General features: G+C 39.4%; 1 protein-coding gene across 1 annotated transcript in view; it reads left to right on the top strand.

The window, feature by feature from the left end:
• TRHDE (thyrotropin releasing hormone degrading enzyme) overlaps window positions 1–14556 on the top strand; it is a gene marked incomplete at both ends in the record, with an annotated part of 200774 nt that overhangs the window by 129884 nt on the left and 56334 nt on the right. The window contains one exon of the mRNA XM_082279873.1: window positions 1739–1926. Within this exon, the coding sequence (XP_082135999.1) occupies window positions 1739–1926 (188 nt within the window). The remainder of the gene's footprint in view (window positions 1–1738; window positions 1927–14556) is intronic.

The following is a 14556-nucleotide window of genomic DNA, read 5'->3' as shown; positions in this document are numbered from 1 at the left end:
ATGTGACAATCTAGTTGTAACTATTGTCACCAAAGCTAGGATTCAGCTGGTGGCCAATACATCTTCATTTATCTAGACAAGCAGGTATATACATTTAAACTAGGTGTCTGAGATGCAGTTGTTCTCACTTTCAGTTGCCCATTCACAGACTTTTAACAGCTTTTACCTTAATTTATCCTACCTGGCTTCCAGCTGCCACATGAGAAGCATGTCTGTTGTAGGTAGACCAGTTCTGAAGGAATGCACTGAATAATTTAGGACATGTCATTTGACACTAGGTGAATAGGAACAACTGGAGTGCCAGAAATCTAGTCAATATAGTCAGCAGAGCATAGAGAGTAATTCAGTTGACTAGCCACTACATGATTATTTTATAATAAGCCTGAACCACTGACTGTTGACTAGAGACTTGAGATAGTTCAAATACAGGCAACTAGTGCCAGATTAGGTGCAGTAGGATGTTCAAGACATTCAGGTGTGTCTAATCAATATAGCATAAGATATATGGCGAAATCTGTGCTCTTTTGGAGTGGCAGGTAAAGGTCAAATGACATTAGTCACCTGCATGTGGGCAACTGAATGGAGTACTATATCTGTACTGACTGCTAATGAGAGTTGAGACATGTAACGTACAGTCAGGCTTTTAAATCTATGTCTTCATCTGTAGCTGAATGTCACTACAAGAATCTTTCTTGCCTTCCTGTGTTAAAGCCTCTGGGACAGTTCTGGGCAATGGGAGGTCAGAGGAATGAATGTTGTCTTGAAAGAACAGCAGAATCCACAGCTGATAACGTAGAACAAAACTGAGACTGTATTTTGGTCCATAACCACTATAGCTACACTGTATGCTCATATATACTGTTGCAGCTAATAATTCTGTTTGCCTCAGCTGTAAACGCACTCGTTGCCAGCCCCTTTGTTCCTAATGCAGTGCAATTGCAGCTTCAGTTCTGAAGACATCTTCTGCTTGTATTCATCAGAAGTTGCTCAGTCTGTGGTCTTGGTCTGTTCGACAGCTGGGAGCATGTCCGTCGCTGAAGAACAAATGATGCCTCTTTCTCCTCATATCCAGTCTCATCTCCCATGATGCCATAGTATCTCTTTGTGTTTCAGATGAAAATCCACTTGTAAAAGAGCATTTTTATTGACATGTGGAATCAAATACGAACACATTAATCCTCCATGTGTTGTGACAGGTGCAGTTTATGAAGCAGGAGGGGATATCTTGGTATACATAGCCTCACTTTGGACGTAATGAACAGTGTTTTCAAATAATTACTCACTTGATTTTCAGAAAAGAGAAACTCTATATTTTTAGAAATTAAGGCCCTTCAAATATGCCTTATTGTAGGTGCCTAGATCAACTAACACTGGGTCTCTTTTAACCTTAGCTGGTTAAGAATAGCTACCCAGTATTTCTGTGGCTCTTGTTAAAATCCTGTAAAACAGGTTATTTCTTCTGTTACAGCAGAAGTACTTGAAGGATGTAGGAAACATGTCTTTCTGACTGTCACTCCTCTCTCTTGTCAAGATAACTCAATGTTTATTTTTAAGATACACAGAGGCTTAAGTTCAGTTACGTAGAGTGTGTGCATTGGGTGTAAGTGTGTGTGTGTCTGCACATGCACATGATGGTTATTTTAACCTCCAAAACCAGTTATGATCCCAGGGACAAAAAAAAGGTTGTATGTGTTGATACTGCTTCAGTGTATTGAAACTTTCCTTTTTTTTCTTCAAGGCTTTAAAAAGGGTTGGAAAATCTGTAAATATCCAAGAGGTAATGGATCAGTGGACACTACAGATGGGTTATCCTGTTATCACTATCTTGGGAAATGAAACTACAGACAACATCATACTCATCTCCCAAGAGCGTTTTGTTTATGATAGTGATGCTAAACCCAAGGACCCTGCCCGTGGGGACAACAGGTACTTGTATTTCTCAATTACTATTTTTCAAGAAGCTGTAGTTGTTTAAGGAATTGTTTTATGTGTGTATTTTTATGAAAACGGCTTTTTAGAAATCTGAGCTTTGCTTGGGATACATAGCATGTGGCAATGCTTTAATTTGAACTGTAGTAAAGTTGAGGATAATTAAAAGAATTGTTGAAAAAAAAAGCCCATTTGAATCCTGACAGTTCTCTGTGGCAGTGTCTTGCATCACTTGTCTGTTTCCTCTCCTTTCCTTTTGATTTTGTCACACTCAATGAAGTAATTTGGAATGCGGTTGGAAGGCCTGATATTTTAAGAAATTCTTTGGAGTGGACCTCTCCATGCTTATACATTGGGTAGGCAGATGTAAATGTTTGTCAGCTACAGCCCTTGCTTGACTTAGGAAGCAGTCAGGAGCTGAACTGGACCTCTGTAGAAGGCAGGGGGTTGCAGCTGTTTCATTTTTGGTGCCAGCTGAACTGGTCGTATGGGAACTGTTAAACTGGCTGAAATGAGCATCTCTGTCTTTGCCCCTTTTCCATTACTTAGATTGCTTTGTTCCTGCTCCCAGCTGACTCTATATGCTTCATTCATCCCAGAGACAAGCTGCCATTCCTGGCTGATCTGGGGAATCCTCTTTGTTTCAAGCTGTTTTGTCATCCTATTTTAAGGCCAAGAATAGCTGTTGCTAGCTGATGCTAGGGAAAGTCAAGATAGCCTTTGAAATTTCAGTGTTGACCTGTTCATGCTCAGTGTGAAAGAGGGCAACTATTAACCTGGAATATTCTGTGTTTGTCCAACAGATTTAAGTTTTTAAAAGGTAAAATTTAATACAAAATTTTGATTGATGTGGCTGGAGCTTGTAGAATATTCCTGTTGAGGAAGGCCTAAAATTATAGTAACATTTATTGGAAAGTGTTTAAAAGTTCATTATCCTTTTTTAGAATGTGAATACTATGGAACTCAAACATGACACAGAGTAAATAGTTGTTTTTCTGGCTGTATTGGAACAACTTAACAGGTTATTAAGCATCTGTCTATGTTCTGGGCTGAAATTAGTTCCTTTGTGAAAAAGAGATAAAACAACTGAATGTGGTCTGTTGAAAGTATTCATGACTCACAGCTCAGTGCAGGAGGAGAGAGATTCTCCCTTATTCTCTTGAAAATTTCTTTTGTGCAAGTGTATATATGTGTAATGTAATGTGAGTGGATTTTACTACTCACAAGAACAGCGATTCTTGAGTTTTTTGATTTATAAAACAGATATGTTAAACCTTCTAAGTACTGTAGAGACTTTCTTAAATAGATTTTCTAGCTATTCATTATTGATTGAAGTAACTGCTGCTGTAATTTATGAGTAAAGACTACTGGGTGTGTAAATGACACCAGGGTGATACGGTGAGTTGACTCTGGGTGGACGCCAGGTGCCCACCAAAGCTGCTCTATCACTGCCCTCCTCAGCTGTGCTGGGGAGAGAAAATATGTTGAAAGGTGCATGAGTTGAGATAAGGACAGGGAGAGATCACTCACTAGGTACTATCATGGGAAAAACAGACTCAACTTGGGGGGGGGGGTGTGGGGGAGGAAAATTATTAACAATCAAATCAGAGAAAGGTACTGCATAAATAAACAAAAATCTTAAAACAGTTTTCCCGCATCTCTCCCTCTTTCCAGGCTTAACTTCACTCCTGATTTTCTCTACCTTGTTCCTCCCCAGCAGTGCAGGGGTACAGAAATGGAGCCTGCAGTCAGTTCATCACATGTTTCTGCTGCCCCTTCCTCCTCAGGCTCCTCACACTCTTCCCTTGCTACAACATGGGGTCCCCCCCACAGGAGACAGTCCTCCCCAACCTGCTCCATCATGAGTCTTTCCCACTGTCTGCAGTTCTTCACAAACTGCTCCAGTGTGGGTCCCTGCCTCAGGGTGCAGTCCTTCAGGAACAGGCTGCTCCAGTGTCCCCTGTGGGGTCACGAGTCCTGCCAGGACCCTGCTCCAGCCTGGGCTTCCCATGGAATCATAGACTCTTTCAGACCTCCACCTGCTCCAGTGTGGGGTCCTCCACAGGCTGCAGCTGGATCTCTGCTCCTCTGTGAACCTCCATGGGCTGCAGGGTCACATCCTGCCTCACCACGGGCTGCAGGGGAATCTCTGCTCTGGCGCCTGGAGCGCCTCCTGCCCCTCATTCTGCACTGACCTCGGTGTCTTCAGGGCTGTTTCTCTCGCATAGTCTCCTTTCTCCAATTGCTCTTTCCCAGCAGTTTTTTCCCCACATTACCTCAGAAGTGTTACCATAGTGATGGATGGGCTTGGGTCTCCTGGAGCTGGAATTAGCTCTGCTCAATATGGGGCAAGCTTCTGTCAGCTTCTCACAGAAGCCACCCCTGTAACACCCATGCTACCAAAACCTTGTCATACAAAGCCAATACAGGTGAGAATTAGACTTACTTTTATTTTCATGCATGACATTAATTTGTAATTCAAACTGTTATCATATGTTGAATAGCAGAGTTCTACACGAGGACAAATTCTCCTGGGTTTCTTAGGAGTTTTTGTTGACAGATTTTATCACAATTCTTGTTTCTAAACATTGGAAATAAGATTTAGTGCTAGAAAGAGCATAGAGAAATATTTCCACGTGAGCCATGCCAGGAATTTAGTATCTTAACAGGCAGTACAATACATATATATATATCTCCTTTGGCAAGTCTCTTTGCCCTTCTCTTCCCGCTTTGGATTGTTTTTTTCTGTGCTTCCATGTCCTTTTAAGCAGAAACGGGAAAGAAACCCCTTGCCTAAGGAAAGCTTTACAGATGGGTTGTTTACTCCAGCCAGTTAGCAGATAAAGCTAATTTGCCTCTGCCCAGTTGAAGTTGTTTGAAAGCCATGTTGTGTAAGTATAAATACCAAAGAACAGAAACCATATACATTTAGCAAAAGATGAAACTTACCTATGCCATTCACTTTTCAAAAATCGTCTTTCAACTTATATTAAAGTCTTATGGCTTAGTTATAAATTGCTGTCTGAGTGTTATAACACTGCCCATGCAATTTATTCATGCACTGCCCACAGGCGCATGGCTGCGTATGCACAATGGCCATGTGTCAATAATGTCCTTTCGTACCATCAAATTAAGTAAAAAAACAAGGTTGAGATACTGAAAATAAATGTAATCTTTTAGCTGGGAATGACCTAGATATTTTTCAGTTGTTTGGTTTTTTCTTTTTTTTTTTTCTACTGCTCAAGTGACTATTGTTTCAGTTGTTGTGAAAGCAGTAGACAAGGAAAATCACATTAGCGTGTGGTCATTTGATAATTCGAGATGCATTACTCTGCCTTGGTTTTTAATATTGAAAGAGCTGAACTTTGTATTACCTGACACAGTTTTTCTACAGGTTCACCAAGAGTGGTGGTAGCACTGTTGGGCAGTGCAATGTTCTGGCTCGTTCTGTGGGTGGCTTTGGTCAGGAAGTTGGCAAGGGTTTGCTGATGTCTGGTGATGATGTATATATATATATGTATATATATATATATATATATATATATATCTCATCAGCATGCCAGCTTTGGGGGTGTTACAGATCAGTGGCCTAATTCACAGTCCAATAAAGTTGGTGCTTACCTCCCCTGCATGAGCGGTGAATTTAGGCGTTGGACGCATGGCTCCTTGGGGAACCATAATAGGCAATTTCTCTCTGTAAATAACAGAGAGCAAATGGTATTTATGCCACATTTGAGGCCATGCTCTTGCAGGGCAGGCAACATTGGCTTCCTTAGGGTAGTTTATCTATGGGTTAATTGTGATGATCATTCTATACACCATAAGAAGCAGAGCTGTGCAAAACACAGAAAAATGTTCAGGTCCAGGCATTTCCAGGAGTTTATCATCTAAACAGACAACACAGTACATACTGGAAGGCTCCAGGGAAGGCTCTTAAAGCATCCATCTGCCCTGTAGTCTTTAGTTATCCAAAGGTGGGGCTGAAGTTTGGTATGGCACAGCAATAAATGTCAATTCTATTGCCTTCAAAATGATGAGGAGTTTAAATTTTTGGTTCAGATGCTGTCTAGGCAAATTTAACTTCGCCTTACTGTAGAAAGAGTCACTTCAGAGTAGGTCTTTCAAAGGTATCTACTACATAAGAAATGTAAATAAAGAGGCAACTGAATATTTCAGAACCATTCCAGTTTTATAAAATGTCTGTGCTTTGTTTTATGCTGTGTATTTATGCAGCAATTAACTGTTAAGAATAAAATGTGAAGCTGCATATTTAATTTTAGCTCTGAAACCATGTAGAGGAAGATAGAAGCAGCAAGCAGATTTTTCTAAGTGATAAAGGGTAAAAGTGGAAATTGTTGATACCTTTGGCAGTGGTTGATGCCTCGTCCATTACTATAAGTGTCTTTAATTCTTCTGCAGAAGAGAATGATTACATGTAGTTGATTTTCCAGTCTCCTGTATATTTGCGCTCCTTGTCATTATACCTGTAGAAAAAAGTGTTTCAAGAGCCATACATATACCAACTGTGATTTATTTCTGTGCATACAATCGACATTTATTTCTGTGCATAAGCTGTAACATTTGGACTGAAATGATGGAAGGTATACAGTTTCACTTCTTTGTACACTGAACATAGAGTTTGCTTGACACTTATGCCTTCACATGATCCATAGTTCTCATTTTATAAGAAAATAAAACTAACAGTGACAAACACTGTTTCTAGAAATGTCATTCCTTAGAAGGGCCAAAATCACCAGCTTTGATTTGAGTGCCAAAGCTTGTGGTTGGTATAATGTTTCTGTAGCAGTTTCAGCTTACACAAGCAAAACTTTAAAACTCCTATTATAACTGTATAATTCATATTCTATGCCCGTATAACAGCCCTTTAGTTAAATGTACGTTTGGTCCTGGACTCCTGTGTACCCCTGTGAGAATAGATTATGCCCTTATATTATAAGGCTCCAAGGGAGAAGGTGATATTCTATCTGACAGGGTTCAGTGGGTTTCCCTGCTTACAGAAAATGATGATTTTAAGGCCCTAGTCTCATCCATCATTACAAAACGGCTCACAGATATGACAAAAAGTCTTATGAAAAATAATCTGTGGTCTAGACAATAAACTAACCAGTTTTGATGAAATCCATAAACCTTTTATATACTATATTGAATAGCAGACCAAAGCTTTCTGGTTGTGGGTGTGTTTTGCCCTCTAAAAATATACAGAGCTTGTGTCTGCAAAAGTGGAGAAATAACCTTTCCAATGTTATCAAAATAATTAAGTTAATGTTGCTGGGATAATCATTTATACAGTGTTCTTATCATGCATGCAGTTTCCATAGCTAATCTTTGCTTGTTCATGATAATATCCTAAAGGGGAATGTCTTGCTAGGCGCTGAACACAGCTAGCTGTGAGGAAGGAGAAAAACAGGAAGATGAACAGATCGGGCTGTGGACAAGATATGCATACATGCTGTAGCGTGGTAATGCTCTGTGCCTGTCTCCGTGTAGCTAAACTGGGGAAAATTCAATTGGACAGTGCAAGCCATGGACATGACCAGCAAAACCAGAGCTGTACAGACCCCTGGGTCTAACACCCTGTAGTAATTGTGACAGCTGAAAGGCTTTACAGTGGACTGCAGAGCTGCTCAGCAGTCACACCACTTCAAGATGAATGATTAACTGCAGAATTTATTTACCTTCAAGTCTCTTCTGAATTTCCTAGACAAAGATCATTTATTTATTCAGGCTTTGCAGAAAAAGGTCTGTGCTTGTCCTTTACTGACAATTATTTTCATAGTAAAAGCATAACTATGTTTGGATATTGCCATGTGTATTCTTACTTAGTTGTATAGCATTATTACTTATGCAGTGGTGGGGAACTTACTCTGTCCACTTATCAGCTAAGGAGCTGGTTAAACAGAAACCAAAATGTTAGGAGCACAAAGGGAATGCTGATTAGTATCTTTGCTATGTTCTTAGAGCAATTGTGGATTAATGTAGCATATGTAGTATTAATTATGTAATAAAAAGAACCATAATATGGACAAATATTGTTCCATAAACCGAGGAAAGAGAGCTAACAAAATATAAATAGAAAAAAAAATGCTCATTTACCTCCCTGTCTCTGAGAAATATCCTCTCATCTTCCATTTTCTCAGGTCCTTTGAGTGTTTTCTTGTTATGCCTTTCATCTTTACTATACCTGAAACATTGCGCCTGTATCAGTGCTTCTACCAGAAACAGCTATTGTGTTGCTACCCAGGGAGTAGATGTGGTACCCCTAGTTCATCTGGACTGACCTAAATGTCTCTATATCAGCTATAACAATGATGAAGGGAACAGGCACCAGGAAAGAAAGGTACCAGTGTGTTAGACACAGAGGAAATGGAATTAACAGGAATGAGATGAAAAAATGAAGAGTCCTTAGTGGATCACAGAACTGTGTGTGAACACTGCCAGATATTGATTTAACTATTTTTTTTTAGCTGATCAAGCAGGGACTTGAAAATACTTGTTCTTGCAGAAGAGTGAGAAAGCGCGGGGTGCTCCTTCTCTTGAAATGCACACTGGAGGAGAGGGCAGCTCTATGACACCAATAGCTCTTGTCCTTTGATGTGCATAAGGACAGTCCTTAACCCCAGCAGCATGAGAGAGGACAGTGCTGTGCTGGGTGCTGCTTCTCCATAGGAACAGGCAGAGGGGCTGCCTCTGTGAGTGACCTGGAGAAAGCCTGCCTGCCTTGGGCACATGATGGAACAGTGCCTTTGCTGTGTTTACTAGCCCAGCCCTTGTGCTGTTCTCTCCCTGTTGCAATAGGGTTGTTTTTTTTTTTTCTGTAAAAGGCACTAGAAAGTCATGTTTCTTTTGTCTTGCTTTTTCATTTTTAGAGGCTTTTCTGATTGTTGCATTTTTAAAAAAATCAGAATAGGAAATACTCTTCAAATCTCTTCCAGTACATATCTGTGCTGGTGTCTGCAGCAAGATTTTGCTGCTAGCAAAGGCTGCAGAAATGCCAGATATAATTTAGGACTTTATTTCCAAAACCATTTCTTCTATTTGCAAGAAGTTCTTCTCACTGGGAAACTTCCAGGACCCTCTGGTGTGCCGTATATGGGCAACTTTCAGTGTTAGAATTTGCAGAATACTAAAGAAGACAAAATTAGTGTATTGTATCATTGCTTCCTGTGTGGTGGCAGCAATAGATAGAAGTTAGGCTGAAAGAGAAAAGTTGCTGTTGTATTTTATTGTCACTGCAGAATGTGCCACTTTCCTCATCTTATTTGCTAACACTAACTCTCAGGAATTGCTAGACACCCAATCTAGTTAATTGACTCACATTAATTAAATCAATTTCAAGCTGAGGAAAGGAGCATGTACTTGAGGGCAGCGCTGTGTTTTAATATAGAGTGAAGTCTTCAGGAGGTGAAGAGGAGAATAAGGACAGCAGTGGTTGTGGGGAGCTGCTTAACATGCAGTGGGTAGGAGAGGGAATGTGGCACGTCAGGGTGGAGGTGTGAGCTGGAGTGGAAGCATTAAAGTTGTCCAGCTGGAATAGGTAAATATGGTGTACCAGGGAAATGGAAAAGGTGTTTGAAGTGGGGGCTTTAGTGAGGGAAAGAGCAGACTGGGGAAGGCCCAGACAGCATTTGGTAGAGACAAATTTTATGGGAGGGGTGAGGGTGGATAAATGTCATATTTTGTTGGCTTTGGAAAAATCAGAGATGTGAGTTCCCTGTTGTAGATCAGAGGATAAAAATTCTAACATGCTCCATTTTTTATGTCTTCTTTTTCCTGCTTTTTAAAGTTGCTGATAATAGGTTTCTTTTCTTATCCCTTTGTATGAGCCTTCACACTCAATAGTAGAATCTTAGGTTTTATGGAGAAGATACTTTGGTGGGGGACTCTTAGGGAAGTTTACTGAGGAGACAGAAACAATCATAGGAATTATATTTTAATCTTGCTTAAACAAGTATTCAGAGTATTCACAGTATTCAGAGGAAAAATCAGAACTGAACACTGGAATATGCTGAAAAATGTTTGGTACTAAGTCTCTGAGAACATACTGGAGGTTTGTAAACATAGCTGAAGTGCTACTCTCTTATTCCTGTGGATCCTTCTCAGCCCATAACACATCCTTGTGCTCCAATCAGAGAAATCTCAGATCTGTGCTCTAATTAAGGGGTTATGTTTATGGGTAAAGGATGACACAAAGATGGGGTTTGCATGATCAGCACCGTGTGTGCAATTCTGCAAGGATGTGTGCACCGGTGCAAGGCAGAACAGAGGATGTTGGAGAGATTAAGAGCCTTTATTTCAGGCAGCTGTTAGGACAAACACTTAACACTGCTTAAGCCAAGCTTCTTTGTATCCATCTTTAATTCAGCACCCAAAGTTGCTTGTCACTTATGAAAATGAAGCCTTTTGTGTTTTAGTGTGAAAGGTACTGTTAGGCAGGAAGGAGACAGCATGTGCTGACAAAGAATTTGTAGTATTTGTTCTTTGCCCACATCATTTTTCTAAATTTGGTAAGGTACGCTGCTAGCACTGACACTGAAATGAGTCAGTTTTAGATAGCTTCATAATATTAATAGCCACCTCATTTTTAATTTATTTTTGGATGAAATATTTAGCTAATATTACACAGAACTTAAAGTTTAGTAATCAGGTAATTATATTTGTTGTGTTATGTTATTATCTGACAGTGCTTCTTTTTTTTTTTTCCTCAAATTTGGTAATTGGATTCGAATTTACTCATTTAAATTACCTTGTGTCTACCCTTAAAAAACCAAAGGATAACGAAGTTCATAGATAGGATGGCCAAAGACATACAGCTATTTTCTAACAGAATATGCAGCCTGTCATCTTAAGGCAGACTCACAGGGCACAGCCACACGTGAGCTCTTTCATGCTGGGGCTGCTGCTACAGCAATGAATCTTTTTTTATGTCTGGAACTTTGTGTTGTCGTTACATTGGTAAGGGCATTATATTTTGCATAAGACTCGTGGAAAATGTAAATTTTTTTCCTTTTTCTGCTCTAGGATTTACTTATTGCTGAAAATTATTCCAAAGATTCTTGTGAAATCCAGAAGGAGTTAGGACTATGGCAGAGTAAAGGAAAACCACAAAATCTGCATCTTTAATACATTGCTATTAAACATGTTAATCACTGTTAGGACTACGGATGAATTATAGTGTCAATTATTGTTTTAAAATACATGCCTCTAAAATTCATTCCAGTAATCCTGTACTGACATTGAAAATATTTTCTCTCTATATCTTTGTATTTAGGTCCTTGTACAGAAAAAAACCTAAATAATCCATGATCCATCCTAAAATAGTTGCTCTTAGAAGCAGCTATCAACCCTTCATTTAGAGTATACCAATATGATTGCCTTTTTAAATATATTTCTAAATGAAAGCATATATAAGAGACAAATATATTAAATTAGCAGCTGTATTGAGGCAGACCTGCAAATAAAGAAGCTTACCATCAGAAGCAAGTCATCCTAGATGTGCTAGACTCTTTCAAGACTAGAATATAATCTTCCTAGTCACTCATGCAATTTTAAATATTTCTCCAAACTATAAAGATTATTCATAATTTCCTTTGTGTGTGCAGCTAAGTATAATTTTTGTTCAAAATTATTGTAGCTTCACAATACCAAATACCTTCCAGATTGCAGTCTTGTCTTCCCTCTGAAATATATATATCAGCTGTATTCAACTGCCCATCCAATCAAAGCCTCAGACAAAGTAGATAAATTTTCGTAGTTAAGAGGCGAGACTGCTCTACAAATTGATTTCTGTTCATCCATGAGACATCTGCTAAGTTCACTTCTATTAAAAATTTGAAATACTCTTCAAAATCTTGACACCTCAGGTGTGGAGGCCATTCAGAGCCACCAGGTGGTGAAGCCCTTATCTGCCTGGCAGCACCTATCAAGACCTGACCCTGTTGTTTTGGATGGTAGGTTGGTCTGACTGAAAAATTTAAACATTGTCCATAGTTGAGGCATTAGGGAGAAAGAAGAGAAGAACTCTTACAGAAAAGCTCAGGTAGGTTTTGACAGTGTTTGGTTTAGATGGTAACAAGAAGACAATAATTTCTGAGTAATAACGTGTGCCTCACTTGGAATTTTGTTACTTGCTTACACAATACTGTGTGCGTGTTATATTGCACCCTACCTTCACTATATCTGGACTCTTGAATGAAAAAATTACTGTCTGTATTACAGCAAGATAGAGCTCCTTAAAGACAATGCTGGAAACTGTCTTTAATTTACAGAGCCTGCCAAAGTCCACCAAAATTTTGTAAAGGAGCAGGTAACTCCTCTGCCCAGTGTAGTGCGGAATAATCTTAGAATAAGCATTTCCACAATCTTTTTCTTCCAGTCTTTTTCCAGTTGCTCATGTAGTCAGTGTTATTAATTTCTCTGTCTTTCTTTTTTTTGCCTTAGCTTACCTTTTTATTGTTGACCAGCCTGTTGGTCTTGGGTGAGAACCCCTCTAACGCCGGAATCCCAATGTCAGCCCCATTTCTTTTCCTCATTTTGATTAAATCCAGCAAACTGTTCATCCTATAATTAATGTGATGTGTGTCACACTTACTGTGCCCTGTTGTTTCATTTCTGCACTGCATACAATGTTGCAGTCAGAAGTTGTTTATCTGCAGGATTTGTGAAAGTCCTGTCCACTTCAGATGCCAGAACCTTCTCCTGTTAATACAACTAAAGTACTGTCCTTTGTGGTTTCAAGTCAGCTGACTGCAACTTGTTCCTTGATGAAAAAGTCTAATGTCTGCTTTTTCATCCCCCTTGTAGAGGAATCCAACTTAATCAGTTGTCTTTACCAGTGTTACTCACCTGTTTCTCACTGTTGCTTGTATTAAACTTTTTGTTCTCACTCTGAACACAGGAATTAAGATCACACTGGGCATATGCAGATGACCAATGAATACCTCAAGCTGTGTTCAGGGGATCTCAGTTATTTCAAATTGTTCTTTTTTATCCATTTTTCCTTTTTTATTTGTCTTTGCTACAAAGTTAGTGAAATCTTCCCTTCCTGTCTGCCTCTTCCATGCTCACAGGGTACAAGGAATTGTCTCAGTGTACGAAGTGTAATAACTGGGAAAGAGGGAATAACATCTTCCTTTGTTGTTTTATGCCTCTAGGCACAGCCTACAATCACTTTACTAGCATGTATTAAATCTAATGAAATCTCTGTGTTTTTCAGTCTTGTGAGAATGATATTCACAACATGAATATATTGTCAACTCCTTATCCATTAAACAGAACTAGCACTCTTGTAGAATTGCACTTAATACAAGTGTGTGATTTCCTGTGATACCCACATGAGCTTCCTGAATTACTCCTTGCTGAATGAGATACTATACATTATAATAATCTGGAAAAATCTCTATGATGCATTTAAATTATCTTTCCCAACACAATCTTTCTAGCAAGTGTGGCTTACGAAACTGTATCCTGCTGAGTTCTGCTTCTTGTATAATTTTTTTCTTTAGTAGGGAGCTCTGAAGCTGTTCTGCTGTTCAACAACTTTCACTCATTTTCCACTGACCATCTTATATGTACTTGTGCTCTCAGCCTAGGATTAAATGCTTCCAGGTATCACTGCAACAAGGCTTGTGATTTTATAGATTAGTTGAATACACTTGCAGGTTTTCTGTTAACAATTTATCTTTGAACCTTCAATATCTTAACATTCAAAATTCACTGAAAGCAAAGGCTTTCTTTTGGCTTGTGTTGTGGTTCAACCTCAGCCAGCATCTAAGCCCTATGCAGCCACTCGCTCACTCCCTGCGTTGCGATGGGGGAGAGAATTGGAAAAGTGAGAAAACTCGTTGCTTGAGACAAAGCTTAAAAGGGAAAACAAAAGGTGTGTGCACAAGCAAAGCAAAACAAGGATTTTAGTCACCACTTTCCATGGGCAGGGAGGTTTTCAGCAATCCCCAGGAAAGCCAGGCTGCATCATGCTTAACAGTTACTGGGGAAGACAAACATTACAACATCCCCTCTTCCTCCTTCTTCCCCAGCTTTATATATGGAGCATGAAGTCACATGGTATGGAGCATTCCTTGGATCACTTGGGGTCTTTTGTGTTGGCTGTGCCTCCTCCCAGCTTCTTGTGCACCCCAAGCCTCCTTGCTGGTAGGGTAGGGTGAGAGGCAGGAAAGGCCTTGGTGCTGTGTAAGCACTGCTCAGCAATAGCTAAAACATCCCTGTGTTATCAAAACTGTTTTCAGCAAAAGTCAAAAAAATAGCTCCATACCAGCTACTATGAAGTAGTAGCCCAAACCTTGCTAATCTTGCTAACAGAAACTGTACTTGTCTTGGGAAGAAAAGTGAGAGATCTCTACTGTCTGCCTTCTGTGCTGATTTAATATCCAAGCATCACACAATCCTTAGGTCATGTTATCAGCTTTCTATACCTTTTAATTTATAATAAGCACTAAGGTCATTAGCCAGAAACATCTGCAGCCATGCATCTAAATTCTTCTTTTACTTGCCACTATTTGTATATTTTTCTGGAGATCAGCCAGGTATTCAACCGAAGTAAAAGTACAAATCTTTAAATCTTAGTTTTTGTTCTGTAAGATTTATTTGCTT

The sequence above is a fragment of the Coloeus monedula genome, assembly GCF_965178545.1.
Source record: "Coloeus monedula genome assembly, chromosome: 4".
Lineage (NCBI taxonomy): Eukaryota > Metazoa > Chordata > Aves > Passeriformes > Corvidae > Coloeus > Coloeus monedula.
The sequence above is the reverse complement of the archived record's forward strand: the minus strand, read 5'-3'. Positions and strand labels throughout refer to the sequence as shown.